Consider the following 24,121-nt stretch of genomic DNA (forward strand, 5'->3'; position numbering starts at 1 on the left):
CATCTTCTTTTGAGGGCAGTTGGAGAGAGGTTGGTATATTATATGGACAATTAGTCTGACCCATAGAGTCCTTTTTATGCTCTTCCGTACCAGAGAGTGCCTGGTACCTAGCGGCTGCCCTCTTCCATTGCTTGGACCATGTTTCATACATTAATGCAGTTCAGGATATGACTTCTCTTTTGCTTTGTGACACTGTGCAGCAGAAACTGCCTCTGTCGTATATTAGGGTAGCGATTGTGGAGTTGCAGTCCTCCACTAAATGGTACGTTCCCAAATTGCAGTTTACTGTGATGGCCTTGCTCCTAGTTTATGATCCACTGTGTCAAACTTCAGCAATGAAATTCAACTGTAAATAGTGGGCAAATGGGGATTATTGTGCCTGGTGTAAGAGAAGATCTAAATGGAAGGCTGTGGAACAAATATCAGTACAATAATAGAGATATAAGACACACTACATGACAGTGAAGATTGGCTGTAATTTGCTGAATGATTGGTTGTTCTATATATCATTAATAGTGCAAGTGTGCACAGTTAAAAAGGAGTGGTCACCTAATATTGATCTGGAAACCTGAACTAAGTTTAGTCATTTCTTAAGGTCAGTAACGGAAACAATGCGGACTGCTGATTCTGCTGAAGATGAGGAAGAAGAGAGTGGTGAGAGGAAAATGAGGGCATAGGTGTTTCCTGCAAGTCTTCTGCTTCTTTCAGCATCTGAATGAGCTTTTGTAGATTTATTGGCCGCCTCCATGTCAATTCCTTCTTTAAAAAAAAAACAACCTGTTGCATTTTCTAGGTTAGAGGGTCATTGCTTGCTCCGTAATGATTTAAAGCATGTTTTCTTATACTGTCATCTGTTTTACACACCAGTGGACCTTCTTGAGACTTCAAAAACAGGCCAGAGCATCACCCTTCTTGACTCAACTCCCATGTCTGCTTGGTGACCAGTTGCAGTCCTCGAGGTGCCTGGAGTGGTTCTGCTATAAACCAGCACCACATGAAGCAATTGCTTATCAGTGAAGAGCTTTATTGTAGTATCTTTCCGTATTTTCTACCGCTCTCTTAGTAAAATGCTCAGTGTTCTGTTTTAAACAGGTTCTCAGGCTTTTGAGAGTCTGTCAATGACAAAGGGATTTTTTACCACAATCTTCCAGTAGATATTAATGAGAAAGGAGGCTTGGGCAAACACATGTCACCGTCAACTGTTGTTTGTGCAGGAACGCAATGGTGAAATAGCAGCAGCAGCACAAGGGCAAGCCTGAGTTCTTGGAAAGTGTGGCTGTACAGCGTAGAAAGTATGAAATTCAGTCAACCTCTTGGAAAAGAGAAGCGATTGAGCCTGTTGCATTCAAGCTATGTTGGGGTCAAAGAATTCATAGCAGAATTGAAACTGAGCAATATACTGTGCGATTTCAGACATGTGTATCTTAACTCCGTGATAAAACGGTAACTTACACTTATTGGGTATGTCCTAGTTGCTGATCTACTTGCCTTACAAAATCCTAACAATGTTAAAAATGGTATGGTTTCTGGCTAGGCCAAAAAACTGAGCTTGTTTGGAAAGCCAAGGCTTTAACCCTAAAAAGAAAGTGTTAAATACTATGGGTGTTTTTCTCCCTAAATTGTTCAGCTGCCTAACTTATTAGCATGAAAGCCAAAGAATGTTGATCTTTTGCTCTGTTTAGTCAGAAAATTACTCCAGCACTCTCAAATGGAAATTCTTGGAGGGAAAAAACAAACAACAACAAAAAAACCCCAAAACAAAACCTGCCTTGTTTATCCCATGACTCACTTTTCCCACCAATGATAATAACAATTGCTTTGCACATGTACCCTGAGACTAAGTCATATTCTATGTAAATTAATTTCTGTAGAAATTAATACAATACCAAGAAGTTCTTGGACTTCTTGTTTTTAAAATGCCTATTGCTTATATACAGTTATAACTTTGGTTAAAAAAAAAAACCAACCACAAAACCAAAGAACAGCACTAGAGAAAATTAAGTTTTTAATGAATCTTTTCGTTATTTTAGTTATTTTTCTAATTAGGAAGTTCCATCTAATTTTTATGAAGTACATTGTGCATTTGTTCATCTTACCATGTAACAACATTGAACAATACCTCTCTGCCCATCTTCTTTTTCTGACCATATTTTGTGATTTCAGTGTTGGAGTGAAATGGAGGCAGGATAAGACTGTAGACTTTGACATCATAGTGAAAAAAGTTTTGTTCTGTTTTTAAGTACCACCCAAGCAGATCTTGAGTAGATAGATATGAATGTTACCTCTTTGGAGAGGAAACTTTTTATTCATTGGACTAAATGTGTAGTTCCATAAGCTTTAGACTTGCATATCTGTAATCCAATTCACTGTCTCTTCCTGCCCCTCTTTGCAGGGGAACAACAGAGTAGCATCCTTGTCATGATTCTCCCTCTAGTTTCACTTCAGCTACCCACATGCTAACAGTGAGGAGGTGGGAATCTCATGTGGCTTCAGTGAATCTTGAGTATTTGTTCTGTTTCTTGTGTTTAACACCCTGCTCTCATGCTTGAGTGAGAGCCAGTAGATACATTTTGGAATTAGTTTTATCCCAGGCTTCATACTTTAAGTTGGCTTCCAAGCTAGCTTTTATTTCTGGAACAAACAGGGGTTTTAACCTTTGTTCCTACACTTCTCAAATACCAGCTGGGTATCATGGATCATACTTAACTTTTCTAGTTTGACACTTTTTTATGGTATTATGGTGTGGGATACTTTGTATAGCATCCCATCACATGAAAAACTGAATATTCAGGAACTACTTTGGTTCCTCTGCTCTTTCTAATGCCTGAATTCAAATCCACAATATGGGTTACCTACCACATGGACCTAAAATGAAGTATTAGCCACTTAGCTGTCTAGATCTCCTTTCTTTGGCACATTGTAGAGCACTCCAAGGCTTTTGTAAAACACTACCCATTTAACTTTCTCCTTTCCTCAGGGGCCACAGTAAACTGAGCTATTCCTGTTATTAAATCTAATCCTTATCTAGAAGAGTGGTTGAACTGAGATTTAAGAGGGAGGTTACACACTTGCTGTTCCTGAGCACAGCCTTCATTTTACCTTTAAGGGCCATCAGATGCTTTCCAGTAACCTGGGCATTTTAAGTCTATTTTCTCTTGATCAGTATCTAAACCTAGTACTAGTAGGCTGTCTACTTGCTTTTTCCTAGCCTTAAACCAGACCCTGAGTCTAATCTTGACCCAGGTATTCCATATAACAAGATGAACTATGTGTCTAAAATTTATTTCAACCTGTTTACAACCTGATCTCAAGTTGGAGTTAGAGGAATGCATGCGTAGCATAGACAAGCCTTCATCTGGCCTTAACCCTACCCCAAAGACACACTATAGGTGGTGACCAGACTGAGCAAAACTAAACTACAAACTATAGACTTCTGTTGACAAGCTACTTCCACTTTGAGACAGAAGTGCACAAATAAGTGCTGAAAGGTAGATCAATTTCTAAGATTTACCTTCAGTCTGGTCACCTCTCTGCTGAGACTACCAGTGGTGAAGTAGTAGTTACAATTAGGTTGGTTGTAAAAAGTTGAGCTACACAGGCTATATGATGGGATCTAAAGGGACCTGTGAGGAATAGCTTATTCTAGCCCCAGTCTGCTCTGCTGTCTCTCTATAGGGGGTGGGATTAGGATTGCATTTAGGAAAAGTGGACCACAGTTATCTGTGTCTATGGCGTGGGCTACAGGAGTTCCATGAGGGCAAGTATCCTTAGCTGATGCCAAGCCTCTGGCTTGGAACTTCTAGCTTCAACCGTGTGACATATCTGTAGTTCTGGTTTGGGTTGGGATTAGGAAAATTAGGAAGCTGTGTTATTAATGGTTATTTAATGTAATCCTAGATTAAGATTAGGGTTGGTGTTTGCAGAGGCCGAGTTCTAACACTGTGTCTTGGTCTCAGTTTGGTTAAATACCTGTGGAGCAATTGAAAGTTGGAGATAGGATTAAAAAAACCCAAACCAAACAAAAAAAAACCCAACCCAAACACCATAGGAGTTGGGTGCTGTGAGAGGTAAGTTGTTCCTTTCCGAGCCTTGCACTATTGGGCTTGAGTGCACATCTGGAGACATGGAAGTGTGCCATTGATGCTTTGGGAAAGAGAAAAGAGTTTATCAGGACAACCTTTTGTGCCATGGTTTGTTACCTATGTTACGAATTGCTCAGACTACAGTTAACATGTCTGCTACTTGTTCATGTGAATGTGATTTGAATGTAGTGCTGTGGTCAGGAGGCTTAGCTGGCAGCCACCTCTTTGAAAAGGACGTGTTGGGTTTTCAGAGAGCTGCCTGGTGTGGATAAAAGTCATGCTAGAGCTGGGGGCAGACCATTTGGCTCATTGGTGACAAGGAGCAATGTGAAGGCCTGTGATGATTTTAAATGTGAAATTAAGGGATTCTTCTGTAAAACTGTCTGTGATACTTTTTAATATTTTATGAAGAGGTTAGTGATGAGAGTGTATGAAGTCTTTGGGACTAGTCAGCAGGCTTAAAAGCTACCCAAAATGCCCCGATGAGCTGGCAAATGAAAGGCTAAAATATAGCTATTGACAGCAAAAGGCTAGTCTTTGTCTCTTTTTCCTCTCTGATGTCATTCTTTCTGCTCCAAATACATCAAAACTTCCTTGAAGTTCCACATGACATGTCCACAGGTAGCATCGTGTCACCTTCATGACCCCCAGTTTCCACTGTGGCGATGCTCACCGTCCCTTTGTGCAGCCCGGTTTTATAGTGTGGGGCTGGCTGAGGTGGGGAGAGGCAGGTGGTCGGGGAGACAATATGGCAGGACTGGAGCTGTACAGTCTTTGTTTTGAGAAGAATAGGTGGTGATGTTTATATGTTTATTCATAGTATCAGTTAATCGCTACTGTTTGTGTTTTATGGTGTGTTTGTTTTTTCCTGTGAAAATGGAAAGTTTGGTCAATTTGTCATGGGAGAGCAATTTGAACGTCGCTGTGTGAGGTGGTTCATCCCACATACAAGTACTCTATAAAGATTTGGGGGCTGCTTGACAAGAAGGGTGAAGCCTATTTGCAGCTATGTCTTCAATATTAAAATGAATGGGTAGTGCCGGGATTTAATAATAGAATGCATTTATTGTAGTTAAATACAGTGTAAAGTGTAGCTGTGTCAAATTACTTTTGAGATTGCTATCGCGTGAATAGCCCTTACTGCTGACATGTTGTAGTGTATTTATTATCTAGTGGATGACAATCCACTTCTGAATTAATGAGGGCAGCAAATATGAACACCAATAGAAGTTTTAAATCAGCATGAGTGGTAACAATTTCTTATGCAGCCTTACAGTTCTTTATTCTCTGTGACTTTATGTTGAAAATCATGCGGATAAGGATAATGGTAATACCGTTTGATGTAATGAACCATAAACAGAAGAAAAACCTAATGAAATTTGATTATTTTTTTTTTTCTCTGAATGGGAGGACAACGTGCAGTGCCAGCAAATTTCTCTCATTCTTCCTTACTTTGAAACCCTGGGATTCTTTGCTAAAGGAAAAGTTTCTTCATTAAAAAAAAAAAACTTCATACCCCCTCAAGGACTCCATATTTTGAAGTACGTTTCCACACATACATACACACACCATACTCCTGCTTTTATCCTTTTTTATTTTGACAAAATGGTTTCCCATGTGAACTTTGAAAACAGTAGTGCACACAACATCCCCCAAAATAAAATGCTAATTAAGCCTAACTGCAAGAACAGAAGTGTTGAAAGTAGCAGCATTTTTGTTTTGTGACACAAATATTGAATTATTCCTTTTTCTTTTCAATATAGGTACTTCAAAAACTAGGAAAAGCAGATGAAACAAAAGATGAACAATTTGAAGAATATGTTCAAAACTTCAAACGGCAAGAGGTCAGTTACTTTTTTAGTTTCTTTAATTGTGTCTTAAGAATGTAGTGTATTTGAACTTGCTGATTTTGAAGATGTTAGAGTAATAGGTAAGAATTTTTTTGGGGGGTATAAGATTTTGTTCTGCTATTTTCAAACAGAACGGTTGGATTTGTACATGCAGAGGGCTAAGAAATGTGCTTATAAAAAAGGACATATTGTAATCATATATGACACCATCACGCTCAAACTGCCTGAGATCAGCAGAGTGACAGCACATTTTCAACAGCATAATTGAGAACAGAACCCAACCCCAACTAAACGCAGCTTTGTAGTTGCCTTCTTACAAAGAGATGTATTTCCTTGGTTTCATTTTGTGGATTGATTTCATCGGTGGTATATAGTAATACTGGTTTCATACGAAGTGAATAGATGAATAGTTTCAGACAGCCGTGTGTTGTTATGCTCCTTGTCGGTGCAGGGGGCTGTGGTGGCCGTGCTGATGAAGCAGTATTGGGGAACAGCGCTCAATTGCTCTTAATGTTGTAAACACAACACATGAAAAGGAAGGTGCCCTGAGGAGTTTATAATCTACTCCCAATGCAATGCTGAACTCCATCCTCAATTACTCCTTGCTTTGTTGGACAGAATTTTTGGCTCCACGGTGATTAATTTAATTACTTATATAGTAGCTTTCCAGTACAAATGAATGCCTGCCATGAGGTGCATTAACGCCACCAAGAAAATAGTCTTGTTATGTAAGTATGAACTGAGGTATCTGTCGTCTTTGTGAGCTATCATTTAGAGCTCATATAGAAAGGCACTGGAGGGTGAGAGAACTACTCCCACGCATTTTACACAATGTAAAAATTGGCTTATGTCAGTGTTTGCAATTTCTTCCCTGAATCATTCCTATCTACCACATGCACTTCTGTCCTTTCCATGTAAACACAAACCCTGCATCCTGACTGCTGGGATGCTTATTAAGTCTTTTGTATCTTAAGGTCACTTAGCCTTTATTTTCCTCTGTCAGCTTAGAAGGGAGGGAGGTTTCAGGAGGCACTGGGCCATTGTGTAGATCTTCCCTCTTCCCCAAAGATTAAAATGATGGGAAGTAAGAGAATCTGTTTCTCTGAGGGTGGTTCCTCCCTCACATTTCTCAAGGTCAGGAAGATGGTGGGATTTAATAGGCCTGAAGAAGCACTTAGAAGATTTGAAACCCTGCAGAGATGTGTTAGTTTCCCTTTTCTTCCCTTTCCTCTTTCCCAAGTACACTGGAATATCAGTGGATCATTTCTTTCTTGATTGTCCTTGTGTTGCTGCCTATTCTTGCTGTCAATGTCCCAGCTGTTTGCACAGTCAGTAACTGCTTTACTAGAAATAAGGTGCATCTGTAAGGTTCTTATTGGGTGCAGAAGGAGTAGCTGGAGCATCCCCATGAAGAAACAGTTTTGTGGAAATTTTTTTTAGCTAAAAAGCTAAAAATTCTGAGTGAAATTAGAAAGAGGTGTGGAAGAGGAAAAAAGTCTTTTTAAGCAAAATTGTCTCAAGTGTTTGTTTTTTTCTGTCCTTTACCAAGAATCTTCCGTAATGGTGATTTTCAGCTGAAAGCCTTGCTAAGGACTAAGGAGGATCTCAGCTTTGCTTCCTTTTTATTTCCTCCTTTGATGTACAGAGATGCAGTAATTAACAACCGTGGACTCTGCAGGACCTGCATGGTGCTAAATCCAGATGCGAATGTGACTTGGGGCCAGAGGAGGAATTGGGTAGGGAGGAGTGAGTGCAGAGGGATCTACTACAACACTCTTGAGGGGCACATGCAGATTAGGCTACATCCACTGGCACACCAAATGAGGGAGACTGTACATTTATTAAACTAATCACACAAGTTTACTGTGCTCGGCTCGCTCTCAAAGAGTTCTGTTGTGCTCAATTGTTCAAATAAAGGGGAAAAAATGCTGCAAAAGCACTGTTTCTGCCATGTTAACTAATAAGAAGCATATAAACTGCTTAAATGTTCTTAGTTTTGTCCGTGCTTTGCTCTACAACTTACTAGCAATGCAATGATACGAAGTGTTACAATGTGCATCTGAATTATTGCTCTTACTGATTAATACCTTGCAGAACTGCTGTCTTCTGTGAACTCAGGCAGCCATCTCTTCTTAGTTTACATTCAGTCCTGCTTTCAAGGTTGTCTCTGCAACTCTAGAGCCTTTAGGAAAAAAAAAATTAAATTCTAGTTATTAAAGACTAAAAAGGCAATCTGGGTGATTAATCCGTGTGCTGAGGTCCACCAAACTGTTGATGTGGGCCATTCAGGTGGCTAGCAAGCAGAACTGCCCCTCTTAGAGGCTGTCCCATCTTTTGCAGTTCCCTCCAGGATTATATGTCTCTGGTTGTTGCTGACCTAACAAGGCCTTTCTAGTACAGAGGCAGTTTGAGAGAAGGTCCAGACTTTACTTTGTTTCTTGCAGTCTCAGTTAGCGGTGATTTGGTTGCTCCTTGGCCATCTCGCCTACCTACGTTTGGTTTTGAGGAAGACTGTCACTTCAGTTCTGTGTCTCTTTAAGTTGTTTATAGCAGTTGGTGCCACGTGGGCTCTGGGGATCCTGGTAAGCTGAAAGCTGTGAAAATGGTCTGTTGTTCTTGTTTCCCTACCTTATTGATCCTGCAACACTTGGAAGGTCAACTGGTCTTAAGTGTAGGATGATCTTTTTATTAATAGTCTCCAAAGATAATAAATGAGGACTCCTAGTTCAGGTCAGGGAAAGGATAGAGAAAGGAAGGAGAAAGAGCATAGTGCTCATTACCCAGGAAACAGATAATTGAAAAACGGGAATCTTAACATGCTATTCCTTGCCTGAATAGCAGATTGGATAGTGGGTATGTACCAAACTCAACAGAAGGCTATGTGTAAGGATATGTCCAGCAGATCTAATTGAAGGAAAAGCTCATTTAGACTCCCCAGTGATCCGTTCCCATCTCTGTCTGAATACGGCTGGATAAGAGCCCCTTCTGGACTTGACAACCCACAGTTGAATTACCCAGATGAATCACCATGGAGAAACTGAGTCATCCCATGTCTGGAGAGAACAGAGCATGGTGGCTTTGCAGAGCCTCAGGACTTTTCCTATCACAAGCAGTAAGATACTGCAGCTGCAACCAGCAGTAAAAACATTTAGATTTTTAACAGAGAATACAGCTGTTATTCACCTTCCACTTAAGTTGTAAACTGAAAATTGCCAGTCTAAATAAAAACATGTGGAACAAATGAAATGTGTTAACTTATATGACACAGTATGGCACAGATTTTCAGTGTATTGCAAGCAGTTTCTTGGGGCTTAAATGTTTTTCTCTGCACAGCTAATTTTGGATGTGCTCAGCCTATTAATCGACCCTGAAGTTCAGAGAGGGGAGAGAAAAAAGAAAGACAATTCCCGCATAGTTCTCTGGACTGAAAATATCAAGTCCATTGAGGATTTACCTGAAATTTCATCTCTATTCTGTTGTTCAAGCAACCACCTCTTATACTTTCTTTTTTTGACAGGAAGTAAAGTAGCAATTCCCTTATCCCCAAGTATATTTTAATGACTGGCAGTGCTTGCTTCATTTTTGTAAAAGATCAATATTCTGTTTCATGTCTATGCATATTTACCTCTAATAAATTTTCTCATATGTGGTTATGAGACTTCTTTTATTTTAGAGTACAGTTAAAATATATTTTAGTGTTTATAAACCATTATGTATTGTATATGTACACACAGATATAGCAATTGCTACTACAAAAGCAGTTACCCATGACATGTTGTCAGAATAAAGCAAAATGTCAAATGCTGTTCTTGCTAGTTTATAGAATTAGGTGAAAATGAAGAGCCTTTTTTTGCTGTTGTTGAGTGAGCGGAACCTGCTTCTGTGGACTGCTTTGCTTAATGTGTGCCTCGCAGTAAGAGCTTGCTCCTTGGGTGTAATTGATAGGGGTCCTGAAAAGGTTTATCCTGCCCGTTTCATGCCAGCATGCTTAGCTGCCTTATAGCTGCGACACAACTTTGTCTTAAAGTTGTTCTGTGAGACAATTAACATTTATTGAAGTGTGGTTTTTTGCATCAGATGTGCCACTGATATCTTAAAATTTATTCATGAGTTAAGGTACCCAAGATGAGATTCACCACCTACACACAGGGACCAGATGTGCCTCGTGGTGTCCCACCTGGCCCTCAGCTATTGCTCCAGACAGAGCCATATGGCTTTGGCCACAGTCCTGTGTCATACCTGCTGGCTCTGTGTTCCCCTCGAGCACCCTGTGGCATCTCCAGCAGCAACAGGTGCATGTGTTTTGGCAGCTGAACCCTGCCCTCGGAGAGGGAACCAGTTCAGATCATTGCCCTCCTGACTCCACAGTTTGCACTGAAGAGATCTATGTTGACTCTAAGACAAGGAGAGGCACTCAACTCATGTAGACAGTGATAGGTGTCTTAATCTCGAGTTGAACAAAGGACATGATGAAGAAGGGGAGCTTCAAGATATATTACCACATGAATTTCAATCTGTGTTTGGCAACACCTTCTTTTCTCTGGGAATTATTAAGTATCCCATATATCTGTTAGACCATCTTTAAACCTACCTTATGTCCTACCCTTAGACCCCCTCATCTTACTGATCTTGTGCATGGGCTTGAATTGGAGAAAAGAATCCAGGCAATAAACATAAAATGCAAACTTTCAAATTACTCTGAATGGTAGACACTGTTTCTCCTTAGCTGTTACTCAGGGGATTCTTGATACTTGTTGAGGTGCAACGTATTGTTGGTTCAATACAGGTCTGTCCATAGACAGACATCACCTTTGTTTGCTAAACAAAGGTGATGCCAAATGCTGTCTCTGATAGATACTCTGAAGTAAACCAGACACAGGAAAACACAATCTAGACTAGTTGGGAGGGAGCTTTTTTTCTGTGAGCCAAGAAGTGTTTGCATTTAGGGGCACTGCATCTGACAGGCATCTTTTCAGGGGCAGTCCCAAAGCATCCATCAGATACTGGGTGACCACTAAGCCAAATACAAGCAATGCAATGTGCAAAGTATCTTGGGGACTATGGGAGGAGTTTCTCTGCCGATTTATCATTTTACTCTGAAATGTATGTTTAATAATTATCTTACGTCTGAAGGGCCATTTTTCCCAAGACAAGAAGAAACATAGTGTACCATTAAATTTTATCTCAACCTCCTTAATTTCCAATCAGGCAGGATACCCAGAAAGGTGAAGCCTTCTGTTTTATGCTGCAAAATTATCTCTGCAGGAATAGCCCAGATCCATTCTAACTAATTCCTTGCTTGAAAGGATGGAGCGGCTGATCTGATGTTTTTATTTTTATTTTTTTTTGATTCTGCCTATTGATTGCTCCAAATCTAAAGTCTAATTCATTGTCACACTGGGCTGGTTTTGATTGCCCCTTGGATATATTGGATATATGCCTCTGCAGCTTTAGTAACTGTGCTAATTGTTTCCTCCCAGGCGGTGCAGTTGGATGATCAAGTTATTTCTGACTATTTTTAAAGCAGACTGGTATATGTTTCTTCAGGAGCCCTTTGGGAGAAATGACCCTGGGGATAGTTGACATAGCCCAACTCTGGGATTTACACGTGGATTGGACGTGGTGTAGTTCACAACAAACAGCTGTGGACAGGTTACTACCAGACCTATTAATGCATAGCTTATACACGTTATTTAAGAATATAGTTATGTGTATGCAGCTATATGCATAAATAGAGGCTAAGTACAGGTTCAGAAAGTATAGCTTGGCGTTTAGTATGTATAGATTAATATCTACAAGCCATAGACTTGTAGGCTCTGCATTCTCTGGCTTTGCACACCCCGAATTTTCATTAAAACCATTAGTCTGGGCCCTACTTTGAGGACATGAGTATGCTTGTACGACGGTCATGGAATCAGTATGGTTGGAAGAGACCTCAGAGATCATCAAGTCAAACCATATACCTGATGGCACCATGCCCGCTAAACTCACTAAACCATGTGTTGAAGCACCACATCTAAACATGTTTTGAACATCTCCAGGGACGGTGACTCCACCACCTCCCTGGGGAGCCCGTTCCAATGCCTAACGACTCTAACGGTGAAGAAGTTCTTTCTAATGTCCAGCCTGAACCTCCCCTGGCGCAACTTGAGACCGTTTCCTCTTGTCCTATCGCTAATCGTTAATAATTGTCTGGTTTGCATTTCTATGGGGCAGGTTATTAATTAACCTATGTTTCAGATTCAGTATTGACAGTGGTCTTGACTCTCACTGGAGTGATTTATTTGTTTTTTGGTATCAAGCACATGCTGTGCTGACCTTTCCTGTAAAGATGTATTGTGTTTACATCCTGTATGTGACATGATAGAAAAATCAAACTCTTCTGTTCTGCCTGGAAAGCTGTGAATAAATGATGCCTGGCAAATAGGTCATCTAATTCCAGCTTTCGTGGAGGCAAGGTGGCCTTTAATTTCTGAGTGGAAGCTACGATTTTTCTAATGCATCAGGAAGCAAAAGCTGTAAGATACAAACCTTTTTTTTTTTGTGGTTGTAGTCATTAATTTTTTTGTAGGTCTTGTCAGTCTTACACCCAACAGTGCTGTGGCTCTCATCATCTTAATTCCAGTGCTAAGATATGCTTAAATACTACTCTTTGGAAAAAAAAAAACAACACCAAAACTAAACATATACAAGAATCAGTAGCACTGAAAAGGCTTAATGTTGCTGTACAGATGTGTAAGACCTGTGACTGTAGATGACAAGATCCTGAAACGCTGAGCATCCTTATCTCAACAGGTACACATGTCTTTACCAGCTGCGTAATCTTGACCATGAAATAAGACTGGGGAGTAGAAAAGGGGATCTGACAGCGACACTGAGTGTGCCTCAGTGTTCAGAGTAACAAGATGTTGTTTGGGACATCGCTGTGGAGAGCTGTGTCAATTTTCCTAATGAGGGATGGTGTTTTGGGTTGTTAGCATTGCCTCTCTTGCTCTTATGTGTGGTTTAACAGGTTTGCCTGACAGGTTTTTTTGCAATTTGTATGTTGAGTTTGATCAGGTGAGCTAAGAGCACTGATTTCTGGTCCTGGAGTCCGGTGAGAACATGCATGCTGTTATCAAACAACCCAATTGTAAGAAGTTTGCTGTTAACTATGTTATTGAGATCTCTCTGGAGTTTTCTTGCATGTTATGAAACTCTGACTCATTTTGCTGCCTCATGTAGAACAAATAAAAGAAATTATGAAATTATAAAGGAAGCATTAGTGCTCTCTTCGGAAATCTCATTTCAGAGAAGCACAATATCTGCAAAGTGACACCTACTTTACATTCTCCTCCAAGAAGCTCCATCTTAGTTAACAAAATTGATGGCCTTAATGAAGATTCTTGGAGCAGTGGTGTCAGAGCCACCAGATGCTTTCATCTGATAGACCAGAAAGGAGAAAGAAAACAGTAAACATCAAGAAGGGACAATATTAAGTATGTCGCAATCTTTAAAACAGTGCTTTTTACACCCTGCATGTCATAGTTTGCAAGATGTGCAGAGCCAATAATGCAGTATTTTCATCCTGTGAATATTAATTAGTCTGTTAGGTGGTAAAAGTATATGTCTCCTCACTGATAGTGAGTTTAGTATAGCGAAATGTGTAGTCCAGAGGCACGTTTTGCAGAATTCACAGGGCTGACGACTTTTGATGCAAATTTTTATTTCTGGTATTTTATAGAAAGATCTCACTCTGTTGTCATTGAAACTGAGAGAGTATCTCTCGAATTCAGTGGAAGCTGGCCCTTGCCCATGGATGTTTTAATGTCACGTGTCATAAAACATTTGCTAATGATGGCAAATTTATATGGCTCTGTGCTGCTTGGATATTTCAGTGGTTTGTGACCTGTTAATAACCTAGACTGAGGGAGGTGCGTGTTAAAATCATTCTTTTGAATGAAATGTCAGAAGTCCTAACAGCACATATGGCAAAATATTTGCATCATGTTTTACTGCTTTGACTTTCTTATGCCTTTTCCTGCACAGCAGTGGCTGATGACGCACAATGCTCACCAACGATAATATATCTTATAGTGGTTTAGGGTACCAGGCATGAAACTACGCAGTAGAGTTATAAACATAGTGTTTGAACAATGTGTGTCCCTGACATGCCATTTATGATGTGCTAGTTAGTCCTAGTGACAAAACAGCACATGTACGAGTAAATGTAGGCCTTTTACTGGACACAAGGACAGGTAACAGTGTTCTGAGCCTTCCAGCTGTGGTTTGCTGCTCATGAAATATCAGAAATTCTTTAATAACTAAAAATTGTTATTTTTCAAGCATGTGTTCAACTGGACCATGATGGAGAATCAAGTTGCTGTATCTGCTTCTCGTTTTTGCCAGAAACACTCAGGCCAAAGAAGATATGAATTGGAAAGTTAATTTCTATATCTCTGTGTGACTTCTCAGAGTACCAGGGATCCTCCCAGGAGGAGACTGGCATGCATAAAAAGGGAACTTCCCTTCTCTTTCTGCCACGTGTTTACAGATACTTCTCTTCGGATCCGAGAGCGAGAAATTTTGCCCCCAGGTTCAATCTCCTTTCCTCTGTGACGGTGGTGTTCACTTAATGCCTTGTGTCTGCGGAAAGCAGACAATTTCTGTCATCTCTGTGCCTCCCATTCTAGCATGGAAAGAAGTAGAAAAAAAGTCAGCTTCTGAAGCGTGTTAGGATGCTACCGTGTTATGTAGGATGATAAAATGTGTTGTTATGATGGGTTAGGGTAGTACTTCTTGCTAAATAGTATTAAGATTTATATTTATATATTTTCTTAAGGGGTACATCAAGCTACCGCTACTTTCAGAACTTTCTATTGTGTTGTAAGTAATTAAACCTGAGGTTTAATCCATTGACTGCTCAACCTGTGCCTCTCTGGCCCCTGCTTTGATATGCAGCTTTGATCCCAAAGCAAGGGAAGAGTTTGCCTTTCCTTGGAGCATCAAATATGGTCCCAAACCAGAGACAGATTGGTGGGCTGGGTGCTCCCGTGCTCATGCTGCTGTTCAGCTATCACCTTGGTGGGTCTATTCCTGTGCTCAGAATTTAGTTTATTAATGGATTTAGGTTCAAAAAGGAGTTTTGCTTCAGATCAAATTAGTGTAAAAGCAACCTTCTGTTCATTGAATCAGTAAAGTGAATTCAGTCTGTTTTTCTATGCCTGCTCAGACATTTTTACATTCTAAATTTTTTAATATTTGCAGGACCTTAAAGTTGCTCTCTCCTTACAGTGCATTGCAATTTGGGGGTTTTTGATCCAGTTCTAAAGGCGTTTGGTTCCCTGCAGGGAGCTGGGAGAGGCAAGGGAGTTTGGTGGATGTAACCTGCATTGCAATGTGTGTACTGGTGAGGCAAGTGAATATTTTTTTGAGAACCACAATTTGTGTTTAACGTGGCTGCAGGTAGATGGATTCTAAACCCCAGATGGTCCCTTTCAACCTGAATTTCTTATAGTCCTCTGTGTCTGAATGCTCTGAGCATCGCTGTCACTGATGGCAAATCCTTTACTGACATGAGAAGTCCTTTGACTTAAGTGGAGTTACAACAGCTTATACCAGTTGACACTCTGCCTTCTAAAGTATTCACACATGCACCCTTTTGGGTTCTGACTTTCACACAAAAAATATGAGAGAAACTCCAAAGCAGCTGACTTTTCCATATGGTGTAGCTGTAGATGAGAAAATGTGACTACAAGCTGATAATTCCTATAGTTTCCAACTGCTTAAATAAATAATTTGAAATATATTGGGAACTGATAAACATGGAGCATTTCCAAAATCTTCAGGATATTGAAGGTGTCCTGGACAACAGCTTTCTAGCAATAAAGTATGTGCTGTAGCGTAGCACAGGTTTTGTTGCAAATCCTAGGAGCTGTGAAGTCCAACTTGTGATACAGTCAGAGATAAAGCAACCCATTTTGTTTTGTCTCTTCTGGGTTTTTCAAAGGCTGTTGGTATAAGATAAAGATAATTTTGATGTATTTGCCAAAGAAACAGTTGAGATTTCACAGCAGACTGCAAGATGCACTAGCCAAGCTAAACGAAATAACTAATGCTATTGTTTTATAGTAGTTATTTGCTTGCAAAATATTAAACTGTTAAAATACTTGGAAAACTGTTGCAAAAGTAATAAGCCATTTATGTAAGGGCATAGGTTTTCTGCAAGTCTAGACTGGCCCCATTTCAGTGGGTTCCAGTGGAGGTACATGTTCTTGATTATACTTCTTTGTGTTTCAGGTTAGGACATTGGCCAGACTGACTTGAACTGGACCTTGGCCATAAAATATACCTGTCTGTCTTTGGCTGGAATTCTCCCCTGTGCAGATGATTGATAAAATAAACCCAGAAATTTTAGCATAGAGACCACACTGTGCATAGCATCTTGGCCAGACCGCTTTTTCTGTATGAACCTGTGCATGCTTGCAACAAGTGACACTATTCACCAGATAGCTCCTGAAATTGCTTTTTGTTGTTGTTTGACATACATGTTTTAAAGCGTAAAATATAACTGAAATGTGTTTTCACTAATGTAACTGAAATGTGGTTTTACTTCCTTGCTTTTTTTTTTGCTTTTTCTTTTCCAGGCAGAGGGTTCCAGGCTCCAGAGAGAACTGAGAGGATATTTAGCAGCCATCAAAGGTGATTTTTAAGTTTTACGTCATGCTTTCATAAAGCAAACTTTTCTAAAAATTGAGACAAGTAGGTTTGTTTAAGGTATACAAAGACAAAAACAAGTAATACTGCTTTTGTCATTTTTGCTTTGGAACCAGCACAGGCTCTTTAGCCTGTCGCTAGGGATTCTGCACCTTCGGTGTCAGCACATGTGTGTAGTCTTGCATGCACAGCTCGTCCTTGGCTGTCCTTTGTGTGCAGGACTGCTGTCCAAATTCTCATGTTGCGTGCATTTTGAGCACCCACAAAATCTATGCATCTTGTTACTCTTTTTTGCAAATGCTAGAATATGAAATACTCCATGCAAGGCAAGGGACTGCTTGATATACATAACTAACATTTCCAGGTATTACTAGTTGGATGATGATCTCCCTCCAAAACCATGCTGCCTGTGATGCTGTCATTTCTCATCTATTTCTGAGTGCCTAATCCATTTTTTTAAAAAAAATTAAAAATCAAATGTGATCTCTTTTGATACTACATTGAAAATACAAGTAGCAGAAACTCACTGGTCAGTGCTTAAATATCAGAGATTAAGTAAACAGCTATTTAAATCCCACTGGACTTTTGTAAAGCCAGCATACTCAGCTTGGTACCATATGCAGAGTGTTCTCTTTCTCATGCCGCCTCTCTTTGGAGGAGTTGGAGGCCAGATGCTAAAGGGAAGGGAATAAGAGTTGGTGACTGACAGAGACAGTAACGGCTTCTTGAGGTAAATTTATATATAAGTGATAAATATCTATATGTGTATATATTTTTAACCTGGCTCCAGGCCAGTAGGGAAAATGTTACAAATGAGTATTAACATCCCTGGAAATCACTGTGTCATAATAAAGCTTCAGCAGCTGTTGACAGGCAGGGAAGAAAGCTCTTTTTGATGGGAATTGTAAAAAAGAGAGCAAAGCAGTAGCTTAATGTCCTTGACCATCTATTATTTGCTGGATGGGCTGGGCAAGGAAGATCCTGTACCAGAGGATAGATGTTTTGCCTTGTAGGGGTTTGCACAGTATCTTTTGTTCTTAGAGCCGATTTCAGCAACAGTCATTTTTGGGGACCCACTGTATGCTGATTTTATTTTCTCGTTTTTCAGTCATCCCTTCCCCACACCCATTATCAGATGGATACTCAGAAGCAGCGTGATGAGGCTGTTTGGCCAGATGGCTTTTCTATCATGTAGGCTGACTGTTTACATGCTGCTTTGATTTCTGTGTTGGTGACAACAATCCTCCTCTGTTTCATTTTCTTTCTCTCTCTTTTTCTTTTTTCCTCGTACTCTATGTATTTGTGGCCCGTTTGCTGGGTTACTGTCTAGTGGGCTACTCTTTGCATCAAGTTTTGTGTTTTAACTTGGTGTGAAATTTTTCATTGTGCAAGTTTTGCCTTTTTAGCCATGCTTTTCTGTTCAGCATCTTCCTCTTATTGCAGCCTGTAAGTCCATATTTGAAGATAATTTGGACTGACTTTCTTACTGAGAATAAAAAGTGTTTGTTAGCACCTCGTTATCTTCATGTGTTAAAGACTCAGTCATAAGCAACTTGCAAGAGCCTTAAAAATGTTATTCTCCAAAGCCAACAAGCCACCAGTGAGCATCCTTGGCAGATGTTTTGGCACACCTTCGTGCTGTGGAGTGATAGGACACCCTGAGACGGTAGTCCACAATACACAGCTCTGCCTGGGGCTTCCCCAGACCTGACTAGCTCAGCAATGGCAAAGACCTTTCCAGATTTTGAATGGTAGGAGCAGATCCAGCAACTGCTTCACTCTCTTTGTTGCTATTCTTTGAAGGACTGCCATCATTAAAAGATTCTGGGGTGGTTATGCACAAAAGCATGGGAATCTCCATATTTAGGCAGTGGAGTGGGATTTCTGCACCTAGGACATCTGAGCATTGGAAGCACACTGTCATCAGGCATTCATTTTGCAGGGAAAAAAGGTTGATTGTATCATTAGAAAATAATGTATTTGACATCCTTGTACTCTTACAGGTGTGAGAAAAGCAGGTAATTTTAAAGGGTTTCAGGAATTGGTAAGATAGCTAACTTTAACTAAAAGCATTTTATGAACCTGGTATGTTGTGAACTCCAGTAGAAAGTTTAATTTTGCTGCATGATTTCTAAGCGACTGGATATTGGAAGTTGGAAGTACAAGATCCAGGCACAATTTAGGCTCAATTGACCATTCCTTGCTTTCTTATCACCCTCTGTCCCTTCACTTTAATATACTTGACAATTTGAGGTTTAATATCACACATTCTTAAAATTTTTGCTGTATTCAGATTCCTTCTCTCACTCACAGATGCTTCTTAGTCTTAGCTGGATCTTGATATTTACTGATGGTTACTCAAGGACTCAGAGGAACCGTGCCATAAAGCTGTTGAACTTGTGAATGGCTTTTATGTGCTGTTTTAGTTCACCTGCATGATAATTTAACATCTGCTGTGTATCTGTGGTGTTTGTACTGACAAGACTGTGTACTATCCCCCATAGCTATAGTCATCTCATGCCTCAGTCTTCTGTCTCTTCCAGTCTCCTTGGCAACGTGTGTCTGAGTTCTCTACTTCATGATTTATTTTTTTTAAGCTTGTGAGAGCTGTAGGCGACTTGAATGGTTTTATGGGCCAATTGTTAAAGAAACCCTAAATCAGCTTCCCATTCCCTGAGCTCTTTGCAAGTACCAGTACAGATGGGGAGATGCGAACCTGGATCTGCATGCGGATGGCAAGGTGGGAGAGGTAAAAAGGAATCTTGCATCATGAAAAAGAAGCACCGTACTGTTCAGGTGGCTTACTGTAGTGAGAAATAATGACTGGCCTACAGGAAGGGGAGGAGAGATTTTGGAGGTCTGTAAGCAGTTTTGCTGCCTAGTTGTTAGTCTGTGGCTGACAGAACTGCACATATCCTTCAGAGACACAGAACTTAAAATCAATCGGGTAATTTCTTAGAAGCAATAAAACTATTCATCATTGTTCTGTAAAATTTAGTAATAAATTATGAAATGATTGAATTGTTCCAGTGGAAAATCTAATGGGTAACTAGCAATAACAGATACAATTCTTATGACAGGATAGGTCATTTCCCTGGGGGACCACACATGAAGCTCTCTTCCCCACTCAAATAATTCAATATCAAGAGCCAGACCAGGGTGCATCAGGAAAATTGGATTTTCTCCATGATTCAGCCTAGATTTCCCTGCTGGGGAGCGAGGAAAACCCCACAGCATATGAGTCCTACGGCCAACATGGAGTCCCAGACCAGCGTCAAACTCCATGGGAGTTTGAGGACATTGAAATTGTGATGGCAGTCACCTACCATCTGCTGTCTTTAGGGAATGTTTCTGCTGTCTTGGTGGGAATGTCTCTGCACCCCCACCCCCAGGACTCTGACCATGTGGGGGGCCTCTAGAAGCCCTTTGGGGTTGCAGGGACAGGGGCTCTTTCCCATAGAAAGAGGGATGATTTAATCCAAGAGCCTCAGACTTCAATAACTGGATTATTTAACATCATTTTTCCTAAGCGGTTCAATTCTTTTTGGCATTTGTAGTTATTTAATAAGTGACCCAATTATCAAGAAGAAGCGGTACTAAATGAAACAATTGATATTAAATATAAATTTCTAACTGTTCATCAGCAGTAAAAATTCTTTTCACATTTCATAGGACTTTAATGACTTGCTTTAAACAATTTATCTTTCTCAGTGATAGCAGTTATAAACAGCAGAGAGAGAGACAGCCTGCAGTCTATGCCTGAGGCACTAATCCTCTTAACTTTAGTGCTGAATAATGCATAAAAGGTATCAGTGCATAAGAAGTAATTCTATGTGAAAACCAGCCAAAAAAAAAATCATTGGACATTGTAAGTTTATGCCTACAGGCATGAAAAAGAATGGGGAAGCCACCGGATTGGCGTTTACATATGGACTCATTTGGGGTATTGCAGTAAACCTAGTGGAGATGAAGTAGGAGGGGAGTAGGATGGATAATCTTGGCCTGTGGAAATTTTGGACCAAAGGCCCTGACTGAAGAAGCCAAGTGCTGTAATGCCCTCTTGCCTCATGCTGCAGCTGGATTTGAATGGTTTTTACAAGAAAGTGGAAGAATAGAGGATTACTAGATTCTCAGAACTGAAAAAAGTCTGAAAGTTGGTGCAGCTTTGATAAGACTCAAGCACAGGATATTAAGCAGGTATATGCCCGAGTCCTATAGTACTTAAAAAAAGAAAGACCGGGTAGGAAAAAGTGTTTTCCCCAAGCCTGGTGTGTGATGGAGCTGAGTGCAAGCTGCAGGAGGGATTAGGAGCGGCTGTGCTAGCCTGCCCGCCTGCTGCAGCAACCTACGTGGCAGATTTAGCATACAGCGTGCTTAAGGGCAGAAGTTCAGGTATCAGAAAGGATCAAGCGTGAGCAGGGATACACAAACCTTCTTGGCCTCTGCGTTTGCCTTGAGCGGACAGAAGCAGCCTTCTTAAGCATGGCGATGCTATGCTGGTTTTGTATTACCTACTGGGTTGATTAATTTGCAGTGGCATGAAAGATTTTAAATGAATCCTGCCTGGAAAAATATGTGAAGATCACCTGTATTTTACGGTAATCTGGTGTATTCTAGGCAAAAACCCAAACCCTTTATTCAGGAACCCTTTTTTAGCTGATGATGCATCCTCCTAAGTATTAACCAAGCAGGAGAAAAGGAAGAAAAATGCATCTTAAGTTCTTGTGCTACACCAGTTCTCTGAGCTGAGCTCTGTCATTAAAATACACCCCCAAGGCAGTCCCTGAAGAGATCAAATATTCTGTTTTGGCTCAGCACCTTTTGATGTAAGGGTGAAGGCTTGTACCAGGGTTTCCTTTGTAGCCGTTCTCCCCCTTTCTCATGCCATTCTTCCCCTTGAACTCAAGGTCTGAGAACAGCCTTTCAGCTTTTTCAGTATCTTTTTTCCTATCCTACCCATTCCATAGATCACCATTGTTATATTGGGAAGTGTGCACAACTACATTTATTTTCCTGTCGTATCTCGAGTGTGCATTTTGGAGTGCGTAGCAGAATAGCTACTCGGTAGGTCAAGTCTGCTCTTCCGGAGATTAAAGTTTCAAGTGAATTTTCCTCTTCCACTCCTGAACATTTCTTTGTGCAGAAAACAGAAATATCAATGTTATTCCTAAATTCAGCCACTGAGCAGTTAAATCTGAAGATCATGCTGGACATATTTTCAAGACTGCACAGATGTGCTGCAGCAAACAGACTTTGACTGGAGAAAAAAATGTGTTTTTTGAAAAAAGTTAATGCTAGGTAAAAAAAATTAGTGTTCAGATTTTTGCAAAGAAGTTGAAGTAAAGTTGTCATTTTAAAATTACTGATTCTGAAGTGACTCTTAGCACAGTAGGTGAGATCAGTTTGGTTTCACTGGATTCAGAACCATATTCAGCATCTAATGTATTTGTGCTCCACCAAATGGAAAGGCAAACCCCAATGCGTTCACTAAGGGCAGTAATTTACTCACTGGGGCCAAACTGATCTCACTAAAGATAGATTTAGGCATTTTCTCATAATATTGTTGAAACTAGTTTATATTTAAGCCAGCTCCTCTGTGTATTACCATCAATAGTCCCCACTCTTGTTTCACCTGTGGTAGCAAGAGCTCCAGAGGTGACTGATGCAGTTTGGCTTAGCACACTTCTCTGTAGGCATCACCCTGCTGCAAGTTTAAATAAGTGCTGGGCTCCATGTACTTCCAAACCTACTGGGTGAGCATACAAGATAATCATTCTTCATAAAACCAGGTCTGTTATGGCACTCTCCCCAAGTTGAGGCATCTCTTTACCCTGGACAGTGTCTCAGCTCTTGCCAGTCCTTTGCTCCATTATGAACATACCTTTAGGTCACCGTCATTATTGTGGGTCCCAGAATAACAAGCTCAGCCAATCCTACTTTGTGTGAAAGCTCCTGAGGCTTAAATATCTTTGAAAACAAAGAAACAGAGAAATCCTGAGATATGTTCTACCTGTGCGCAACCTCCCCTGTTCTGGGGAGCACTTATATTTAGCGCAGACCTTTTCTAGCTTTTTGCCTAAGTCCATTTTTATAGCCAGCAACTCCTATAAACCTCTGCCATTTTAACTGTTTCACCCTGGAAATGCCTGTTCTTCCACAGAGGCTGGCATGGTACTCATTACAGACGAGGTAGGAAACTCTTCTGGAGGGTGGAAGAGCTGAGGATAACCAAAGACATGTTGCTATTTGACTATCCCTTCAGTGATAATCTTTCAATTTGGTATTACACGTCTTTAGTGGGCAGGACTACCCTCCAAGTTGTTATTCACATTCAGTTATCTTTAGCTCAGATAGAAAGTGAAATCCCTAATCTGATAGAAACTTAGCTTTTCTTCTGAATGTAAATATGGGTTAGTCTTTCTGCAAGGGACATTTCTCGTTAACTTGGGGGAGCTGGGTGAAAATAAAGGTTTTGTTTCAGCTCTTGAAAACAATATTCTAAATACGCCAGAGGAAATAGCATAGTGGGTACATGTGGGTCAAAATAAAGATAGTTAACAATGGTTTCTTGTAGTTTGCAGTTATGTTCCTCATTCTGTGTAATTGCAGGGATGCAAGATGCCTCGAAGAAGCTTACAGAGTCTCTTCATGAAGTGTATGAGCCAGATTGGTATGGACGAGAAGATGTGAAAATGATTGGAGAGGTAAGATGTGTGGAAAGAGGAAAAAAAGTATTTTGGCTGGAAATGGATTAATCTGAGCTGTTGAGGAGAAGCGTACATCTGAAATTTCCCTTAATTCTTCACTGCATGTTAAATCCTGTTTTCTGAGTATAGAAATTATTGGTCTTGTGAAATGCACCTCCTACTGACCAGATGCCACGTTTGCAATGTCTATTTGACGGACTAGCTGAGGTCAGCTCCCCCTGAGGTCAACATCGGTGTAAGCAGAATTGGTCCTGATAGCGACTGCTTGACAAGTTGGTACAAGGTATCTTACATGCAGTTTTACAATTGGAATTCTCGATTCAAATGAAGGTTAAAAATTACCAAATCTGCTTATTCTTGTGTGCAGTGTAACAGCTATTGAATCGGTGGCACTAAACGAGGTATCTGATTGATGGGACACTCATCTCTCTCTGACAAGAATCTGGAGTTTAAGGGCCCTATTCATTTTAGCCTTTTTTAGTTTCCTTCATTGATTAGAGAAGAACAGGCTTTTCTAGAGGACATTGCAGGAATTTGACTTGAGGTGCTCTGAACTGCCTGCTTAAACAGCCTTAATTCTGGGGGAAGTCTGTCAGCAAATGAGCTGGTGGTGACAAGAAAGTGCAAACTGTTATCAGTGAAGTTTCAACCACCTGGCATTCAGTTTGCAAGGCCTCCTGGATAATATAATTAATAAGAAACTGGAAGACAGAACGTCTTCTGAAATCTGCATAATGATTGCTTTGCTTCTCTCTGGCTGCCTTCCTCTGCCCTTCCCTCCTGCTGA

General features: G+C 40.4%; 1 protein-coding gene across 1 annotated transcript in view; it reads left to right on the plus strand.

Annotated features, from left to right (window-relative positions):
• Positions 1 to 5,845: 5,845 nt before the first annotated feature.
• AMPH (amphiphysin) overlaps positions 5,846 to 24,121 on the plus strand; it is a gene marked incomplete at both ends in the record, with an annotated part of 33,811 nt that continues 15,535 nt past the window's right edge. Inside the window, 3 exons of the mRNA XM_009701656.1 lie at positions 5,846 to 5,926; positions 16,558 to 16,612; positions 23,237 to 23,331. Of these exons, the coding sequence (XP_009699958.1) occupies positions 5,846 to 5,926; positions 16,558 to 16,612; positions 23,237 to 23,331 (231 nt within the window). The remainder of the gene's footprint in view (positions 5,927 to 16,557; positions 16,613 to 23,236; positions 23,332 to 24,121) is intronic.

Source organism: Cariama cristata, unplaced genomic scaffold (assembly GCF_000690535.1).
Source record: "Cariama cristata isolate BGI_N322 unplaced genomic scaffold, ASM69053v1 scaffold12010, whole genome shotgun sequence".
Lineage (NCBI taxonomy): Eukaryota > Metazoa > Chordata > Aves > Cariamiformes > Cariamidae > Cariama > Cariama cristata.